This window comes from Solanum tuberosum, unplaced genomic scaffold, assembly GCF_000226075.1.
Source record: "Solanum tuberosum cultivar DM 1-3 516 R44 unplaced genomic scaffold, SolTub_3.0 scf00008, whole genome shotgun sequence".
In the NCBI taxonomy this organism is placed as follows: Eukaryota; Viridiplantae; Streptophyta; class Magnoliopsida; order Solanales; family Solanaceae; genus Solanum; species Solanum tuberosum.
Window position 1 is genome coordinate 2,168,322 of NW_006238934.1, and position 9,391 is coordinate 2,177,712.

General features: G+C 30.8%; 1 protein-coding gene across 1 annotated transcript; it reads left to right on the plus strand.

Moving 5' to 3' along the window:
- Nucleotides 1-4,552: 4,552 nt before the first annotated feature.
- Nucleotides 4,553-9,158, plus strand: LOC102588402 (peptidyl-prolyl cis-trans isomerase CYP21-4-like). The gene is made up of 8 exons (XM_006339027.2): nucleotides 4,553-4,663; nucleotides 5,145-5,332; nucleotides 6,166-6,205; nucleotides 6,593-6,631; nucleotides 7,020-7,105; nucleotides 8,143-8,280; nucleotides 8,382-8,532; nucleotides 8,793-9,158. The coding sequence occupies exons 2-8, from the start codon at nucleotides 5,181-5,183 to the stop codon at nucleotides 8,877-8,879; spliced, it is 693 nt and encodes a 230-aa protein (XP_006339089.1). The 5' UTR covers nucleotides 4,553-4,663; nucleotides 5,145-5,180; the 3' UTR covers nucleotides 8,880-9,158.
- The last annotated feature ends 233 nt before the right edge of the window (nucleotides 9,159-9,391 follow it).

Genomic DNA, 9,391 nt, shown 5'->3' on the forward strand with positions numbered 1-9,391 from the left:
TTTTAAAAAATATTTTCAATTTCAAAAATTATTTTCTACTCTAGTTAAAATAAAAGATATTTCTCAAAAATATTTTTCATTCATAAGTCAAACACTAAAAATCTTTTCCGGAAAATATTTTCTACTCACCAACCAAACATGAGAAAATAAGTCAAAAATCAACTTGTTTTCCAGGAAAACATTTTCTAGGAAAACATTTTCCTTCATACCAAACACACCCTAAAACAAAGTAAACTGCACAATCTAGCGTAAAATTAACTTCAGGATTTAAGCACGCCTGAGTCTCATTTCAAACTTTTTTTTTATTGTTAACAAAAAAAATTCACAATCGTTATTCTTCAGATTAAGCAACATCATCTGAGTATACAATCAACTTCTTGCAAGAAAAATGAATACTATAGCACTTCAATTTCAAATGTTTTTTTTTACAAATTTAACCTCGACAACACATGTTTTGACTAAAGTAATATGTTGGACAAATGCTCGAATTATTAAATCATGTCATCCATCTCTGCCCCACAAAAATAATTGAAGTTCCAAAATTTGGGGGTCCAATATTTGGAAAATTTACACTATACTAATACTAAATAAATTACGTGTTTTTATACATACTATGAAATGATTTAATGTTTTTTCCGTTTCAATTTATCAATTTTTAAAAATAATTTTCTCAAATTTTTTTATTTTATTTTAGAAGTTCAAGATAAAATTAATTTTTTTTTCTTATTTTATCTTTTATAGTAATTGTTCTTGATGATTACAAACACTTTATTTATGATAACACATAAATGAAATATTATCTTAAAACATGAAATAAAGTAAGATAATCAAAATTGTTCATAACATGTTTTTTGTAAGAGATGTGCAAAAGAGAAGCACGATAAATAATTTAAGACAGAAAGATGAATCGTCAATTAACGTAACACACATTTTACTTTAATTTTATCATCAATCATGATAAATTACTTGGGCCCAAGCTGCACATACTTTTGTTTAATAATAACTTATGCATTCATATTTTCGTGATGTTGAATTCTATGGACTAAATAAAATAATAGATTTATGACAACCACATGACATTAATATGGTAAATGCTAGTGTAAGAAAAGAGACACAATGTTAATATGGTAAATGCTAGTGGAAGAAAAGAGACACAATGTTGACTTATGCTTTGTCTTGGCAAGCTAATTGATGAATGATGAATGATGAATGCTTGGAATAAGTGGATTATATTTATCATTATATGAATCACGGACTAAGGAAATTATTATTTTTGGTAACTTGTGTTTGTTTATACTCTATCCATCTCTAAAAAATAATAATATTTTAGCTCATTTTATGTTCATTAAAAAATTATAATTTACTAAATTACTTCTATTTAATAGATGTTTATTGAAAATTAAACACTTTAATATAAATATTTAATTGAAAGCAATTACTATATTTTGTCTTGAATTTTTAAAACGATATCTATTTTGAGACATTTTTATTATTTTTAGCTGAAATGACATTTATATTTGAACGGACGAAATATACAACAAGGACAATATATAGTATTTTCTTTGTGTAAACATGTCTTTCAATCAGTTTGATAAGTCATCACCGAATTGATTAAAACATGATACCTCTCTAGAAAATTATCTTAATTTAGTGGTGTAGAACATGGGCGAACCATTTTGGAGAATCCTATAAGATAATATTTGGATTAATGTTTTGAGATGTACCAATTTCAATGTAAAAATAAGGTGGGAGGACCAATTTTCAAGTATAATTATGAGTTCTTAGCCATTATTTGAAAAGTTACCGAAAAATAGTCACACTTTAATATGAAAATATATGTTGATAGAAATACTTTTAAAATAAAGAAGAACTTATAAGTGTTTGATCTCAATAACAGGTCCTTAATGCTAATGTTAAATTTAGGGATAAGGGTCTGAAAAATACCTCAACTTTGGTCGAATTTGTTGTTGCGATACTAAACTTTCATGAGGACCTATTACCTCCCTAGACTATTTAATATTGTATTTTAAATATATATATTTGCCCACGTGGACATAAAAAATAATGCAAAATTTTAAATAGTAATGTGTCCACGTGGGCACATATATACCTTTAAAATACACTATTAACTAGTTTAGGGGGTAAAAAATATGGTATTAAATAGTCTAGGGAGGTAATAGGTCCTCATGAAAGTTTAGTATCGCAACAACAAATCCGATCAAAGTTGGGGTATTTTTCAGACCCTTATCCCTTAAATTTATAAAGCTTTGAAACTTATGATTTTTCCTTAATTTTGAAACTCCAACACTTCATTAATCGTTTTATGATTTTGAAGTTATAGAAGTTTGAACTCCATGAATCGTTCTTTACTTTTGAAGCTCTGACAAATCTTGAAACCCCATAAATCATTTTTTAATATTAAACTTATAGACATTAATGTTTTGATTATGAAACTTTAACAAATTTTCAAACCCCATGAATCGACTCCAGTGTTGTTAAAGTTTTTGCAAGAATTGATCCTATTTTGGGATGATTTTTAATTTTTGTCCTCAAATTTAATGGTTTAAATTAGATTTTGTTCCTGCTAGTGCTATTCATTTATCAAATATTTGTTGACAAAAACATCCATCTATCCGGACCTAATTCTTCTGAGAACTTTTGTCTCACTTGACATAAGTTTAATGGAAATTAAATTGCATGACATAAATTATGTAGTATTTTCAAAAATTTATCAGTGTTTAGAAATTGAAATTCTTTTTGAAACATATGTTCATTATCTTCCTTTTTTCTTTAAAAAAATGATAACTAATATGTATGGTAGATGTGTAGTGTTTTTTCACTTGATAACTTGTGGAATATTGTATATGGTGTCCGAGCACAACTTGTTATATTTTTACGACATAATTTGTAGAATATTATAACATAAAAATATAAATTTATACCCTACGAATATTTATTTGTTATTTCATTTTTAAGGAAAATTTTAGCAATTTATTTGTTACTTAAAAGTGTCGAAGAAAAAAAATTAAATATTAAATATATATTTTAAAGGACAAAATTTACAGACCACCCTGAAATAGAGATATTTGCCGGGATGACGTGGTGTTGTTAGAACGAAAAGGCCCATATACCACTACTTCAGTATAGGCCTAAGCCCAATAATCTCTAATTGGATTGTAACCTCCATCCCTCCAAAGGCCCATTCTCCTGCCTAAATTACTTAGATTGGTACATTTTAATAAATAATTACTAATCTTAGCAATACTTTTTATTTATTACCATTTATAATAATATATAACAATACTATGTTAAATCAGCAATATGTATTAAAAGTGAATTATGTATGCAATATATATATGTATTATAACTGTTTTTAAATATATTATGCTTGTTTGGTAAGAAATTTGATTCATTGAATTAAAAGTGTATTAAAATGAGTGATAAATGTATTATCCATCAATAAAACTTGTATTATATGTGAATAATAAATTGTTCTTTGTAATATGTATTAAAACTGTATTATAAATGTATTTAAAGTGATCAAGTGAAAAAAATGTTATTGTTATAAATGGTAAATATTTTCTTAATATGGTATATTTATGTAAGTTTCCCAAAAGAAAAATTACTTAAATCACACAAAAATTTCTATCGTAACTATTAATTCATTTTATAGTTTAAAATAATTACATAGTGTTTCAAAAATTAATAGTTTTATACCAAATTTCAAGTTAGATATACCACTTCGTCAAATTTTAAGTAAGATACATGTATCTTTGATACCATATACATAATGAAACACATATACAAAAAGAAAGGGGTGAAGGAGAGAGTTGGTGCATTCCAAATACATGTGAATCACACTAGATACATATATATGGAAGAGAGGTGAGCAAGGTCGGAGAGAGGCAGGCGAGAGAGTTTATGTGTCTCAGGTATATGCGAATCGCGCTTGGATGCAATGTATGTGGAACATATTACACTTAATTTAATCCTTATGTATATGAGCATATGTATTTGAGTGCGCCACATACATGTAATTGACAAAGTAAATGTATTACGAAAGATATTTCAAAAACTAAAGTGAAGGCATTTGATTAGGCTATAAACTAAAAGCTAAAGTGAAGGCATTTGGTTAGGCTATAAACTAGTGGGATTTGTGTTGTTTGCTCAAAATAAAATAATGTAAAAAGAGAAAAAAAAAATAGAAATATGCCCTTTTAACTTGGTTTCATCTAACATCTATGCCCTCCAATGCACAAGTAGACACTCAAACTTATATAAAATTAAACAAGTAAATACACGCGCCCTACATGCCACAATGCATGTAGGGTGTGAATTGTCAGGATGCCAAGTAGATACACATGAGTTTACTTGGTCAACTTTATACAAATTTAAGTGTTTACTTATGCACACCCAAAATTAAAGTATATAAATACCAAATGATACTAAGTTAAATAACACGTTTCATATTATATCTAAAAAAAAAAAAAAAAAAAAAAAAACTTGCGTAGTAAATAAATTATAGAACTTCTTGGAAAGGGTACTTTATAAAAATGAACTTTTGAATATTTTTACCAACTGCTTTCTTCTTTCCTAAAATTCCACGCTGAATACAAAAATCACAGCGAAAATACGAAGAAAAACAATCAATCAAGCAATTCAGGTTCATTCAATATTTTCTTTTCGTTTTGCCAATTTTTTCCATATTATCAATGAGTTGTTGAAAATCAAGTGAAATTTCTTAATTGTTAGAAATTAATTTTACAGTCTGAATTCTGAAATTTGAGCTTGAAATGCAATTATGCTACATCAAGTTCATATTTTTTTTCCCTTTTTATTGGCCTAATTGTTCATATATAAAGATGTTATCTTTTGCCGAATCTGAATTCAGTTGATGCGTAGCTCAAAAAAAAAAATTGAAATGAATTGATGAATCAACTAGGCTGCAATTCCCCAAATTGGTTAGGGTTTTATTAAACTCCGCGCCTAGACAAACTAAGACACTTAAATCGGGACGGAGGGAGGGAGTAGTATTGTGGAATCCTTTGGGTTGTTGAAATTTTTATTTGTTTTTTTGATTTAGTTTAAAAGGTGGGATGCTAATTTTGTGTTGAGTTGTGATTGTTTGTTTATGATGATTTCAGGGAATTAATACTAGGGAGTTTTAACTTTTAAGTGTCATGGCAAGGATAAAACCTCAAGCTCTTCTACTGCAAAGCAAAAAGAAGAAGGCGCCAAGTGGTGTCAGTGTACCTACAATTATTGTATACTTCCTAATTGTTGCTGTGATGGTGTTTTCCCTGTTCTCTACATATAAATACTGGGCTCGAAGGTTAGTGAAAGCCTTCTCTTGGAAATTGTTGTAGCTACTTGTAGGATCTTATCTATTTTATGTTGTTTATTACTGGCTATCTTTTGATTGTTTAGCCTTGACATGTAAAAATATGTAGTTATTTAGACAAAACTACATTCTGGGAGTAGCAAAGTAAGTGGCTAATTTTCCAATGTTCTTGAACTCATGCGATGTTCTTTGCTTCAGAGAGCAAAGCTCTCTTTGGCAGTTGTCGAGGTTGTTAACTTGGAATTGTTGGTAATGGTCCCTATTTGTACTTCTTGTTATGATTATTTGGAAGAGAAGTGAAGCAACAGAATGTTTAGGTATGGCATGGCCCTAGTTAGTAGTTGTATGTAAAGTCTAAGATGTGGAATGTTCTAATTTCTGGGTTCTTTATTTGTGTTTATAGAGAACTAATATTAAAACTTGTCATAGCCACTTGTATGTGTATTCAATACTAATCTAATCATGTCCTTTTCATGAGCTTCTTGAGTTTGATATATCCATTTCTGACGCTTGGTGATCACATTATCTGGTACTAAAAGACTTTCAATAGTGTCTTATCTTTATCAGAAGTATTTGGTACTCTTCTGATCTAGCTTTATGATGATTTCCTTTAACTCTGTCCCAAAAAGATATTTGAAAATTGGAGTTGTGTTTGGGCATGAATACAAATGGAAAATTCATGGTCAATCTCCTCCATATGGGATGGATATTTTGTTTCATCAACAATGCCTCACTTGTACATTTGTTGAAATATTTTGTGAACAAGATGCATTTGGATAGATGCTTTTCCTCATACTTCGACCTTTTCATTTTCTTCTGCCTAGATCAATTGTTCAAACACGGGATAGTATATCAAACAGAAAGGTATGGATTATTTTACAACTCCTATTTTTAGTTGGTAGATATTATTGCAAATATTCTTTCTTGAGCTCCAATGACCAACATATGCTGTTTGTTGTGGTCCAGATTTATATTTTTTTAAAATGGTGGTGCTTGGGTCAACTTGCTTGCACCTTGATTAACCAGATACCTATTACCTTCCACAAGTATAGGCTCTGGGTTTTTTGTGCCCACCTAGATTTAGACAGATGGGAAGAATCAAGAAACCACCTAAGCGATTTTTGTCTTTGATATGATTTGAACCCTGGTTTCTCATGAACTTAATTCACTTCATATTTAGATCCCACAAACTGCATTTACCCTAGTATTCTTTTGCACTCATGTATATCCTTACCTCTTTATTTTCTGCAGTTTATCGAGCGGAAGAAATCAGATATTCCTAATTACGCTGTAAGTTCAGAAAATTCTCTTTCCTGCTTTCTTGTCAGCTAGTATTTATTTACTGAATACCAGCTTTGAGTATGCCGGTGTGACAGGCAGGCAGTCCAACCCCCTCCCTCCCTCCTCTCATCCTCTTCAGCTTTCCTTCGATCATGCTACTAGCGTGTGTTCTTCACCTTAGTTGGTGATATAATTCAATATAACTTGTCATTTCCATTCAAGGGAACAGTTTTTTTTGTATCTTCCTTACGTTGTAGCATATAATGGTGTTTCTCTTTCAAATCTGGAGTACTCCTCCATGTTTTTTCTTGGCTATAATTGCATATATCAATGCTTTTCTGTTATGTAATTCTTATTTCCTTTCTCGACTTTGTTAACTTGTCTGTGTTGTTGGTAGCTTATAAGCACCTCGAAAGGACAGATAACTGTGGAACTTTACAAGGATGGTTCTCCTGACATTGTCAATGAGTTCATTGATTTCAGGTGTGTAACTGCTATAACTTCTTGTTTTTTGCTTTTTCTTTCCTTTTCTTGTCTTTGGTTTGTTCTTTTTTCGGAGATGACAATCAAATTACTCCTAGTTTATATACATCTAATAAGCCACCTTCTTTCTGGATATTCATTTTTTATTTATTTTGCGGAGACGACCATTAATTTACCCTAGTTCATATTAAATCTAACGAGGCAACCTTCTCTAAGTAGACGAATCCAAGTGTTCATCTCTTCCCTACCTCACATGCAGCACCTGATGACTTATACACATGCTTAGAGAAGGAGAAATTCTTGGATGAGTTTAAGTGATCCTCAAAAATGTTCAAAACAACCTTCTACGAAAATAATAAGGGGTAAAAAGACATTTTGTTCTTCATATTTTAAAGAAACACTTGCCTAAGTTTGAACTTGTGGAAATTGGGAGTTAGGTGTAAAGGTGAATTTCAACAAGTTAAAATCCACTGTTTTCTGTTCTTTCTCTTTTCTCCCTGGTTTTTGAATGGAGAAAAAAAGAGGGAGAGGGGCTGATCACCAATTTTTTGTTGCATCTCTAGTCTTCGTCTGCAGATACATGGGTTTTCTAACATTTTCTATGGACAGCTTGTCGCTTATTACTCTTTAGGTTTAGGAATATATCTTTTTTGTATTCTTAACTCAGAATCTTCATGGACTTCACTATGTAAGGGTGCAAAGTAAAGCACTACCTCATGTATGCCCAACTAGAACAGTGAAAATCTTGGAATGCTGGTCTTATATGCTACTACTGATTCACATGGATGTTTAAAGATGATTTTGCCATTAGCAGAGATGAATGCATAATACGGGATAAGTGTGTCATCTAAGGAACATATTGATTTTGGATCTCCATCACAAAGTTCCTTGTAATACAGATACGAACCTGAAGTGCATGTTCGTTATAGTGTACAAATAGTCTGTTTATTTCTCTGTTTTTCATTTGTAAAGTTTTGGATGGGCAACGTTGTGCTACAAGCATGATAAAAGTATTAACTTCTAAAACGTATTTGCAGTCAGAATGGTCACTTTAAAGGGATGCATTTTACTCGTGTAATAAAGAACTTTGTCATTCAAGGTAGTAAAATTGAAAACCCTGAAGCTACAGAAGATTGGACATCGAGGGGAAAACATTACAGCCAACTGGACACAAGGTCTTTGTTGCACATCATTTGCTGTTATTGTGTCTTATACAGTTGCCTTGAGATTCCCTTGACTCGTTGTTTTTTGCTAAATTAGCAATCTTATTGTTCAGTCTTAAGCATGAGGCATTTATGCTTGGTACTTCCAAAGCAAAACATGAAGGTGGAGGATTTGATCTATTTATTACAACAGCACCAATACCAGATTTGAATGACAAGATTAATGTCTTTGGGCGTGTCATCAAGGGAGAAGATGCCGTGCAGGTATAGATCCTCTTCCTTTTCCTTTTCCGCATATAAAATTTGAAGAACAAAGTTAGATATTTGATATTTCACTGCTTTTCCACATTTAATATTTAGTGAACATTCAAGTCCATGCCGAGACTATGATTAAAGAACTATTACATTATGATTTGTCAAGAACTGACAAAAACCTATTGGCAAGCCTGGCAATGAGATTTCAATGTTTTTCTTTTCCTTTTTCGCCCCACCTTAATGATGATGGGTTGGTCATGACTATTCAGGAAATCGAAGAAGTAGATACAGATGACCACTATCGACCCAAAACTCCTGTACAAATCAATGAAGTAACTCTCAGGCACAAAACCTGAACTTTCTATCCGTGAGATGCAGTTACTGGACATCGATGAACAAAAGCAGGCAGCATCATGAGTAGATTTGGTTTCAGGTTATAATGGTTCAAAAATCTTTTGAAGATTTTAATTCCTCAGAGTTGACATGTTGCAGCTTGCTAACCGTGCTTTTGATGTAAGATATGGATTCAAATTTCGCGTAGGATAAAGAATATGGTTGTTTATGTTTCTTACTGTATACAATATATTCAAAAGGATTTTTTTCCATTATACAAGACGACGATTTGTGATTTTTCATTCAAGATCCAGTTTAGATATTTCTGAGTCATGATACCAAATAAATTGATATCAACACTTCAGAATTAACTGGTTCATAGATGTTTACTTCTAATACTCTTATTTCTCATGTTTGGATGGGAATGTGAAAAAAACAAAATGTTATGTAACGAAGAGGTATTAAGAAAGTAAAGATGGAATTAACATTAACCACGTCTTTTCTTAGCAATTAATTCACTCTAATTATTACTGAT

Bases quoted from the DNA above. Each gene is read 5' to 3' on its own strand.
- LOC102588402 (XM_006339027.2), top strand. From the start codon at position 5,181: ATGGCAAGGATAAAACCTCAAGCTCTTCTACTGCAAAGCAAAAAGAAG. The intron at 6,632-7,019 runs GTAAGTTCAGAA...TGTTGTTGGTAG, and splicing joins CAGATATTCCTAATTACGCT to CTTATAAGCACCTCGAAAGG. The intron at 7,106-8,142 runs GTGTGTAACTGC...ACGTATTTGCAG, and splicing joins AATGAGTTCATTGATTTCAG to TCAGAATGGTCACTTTAAAG.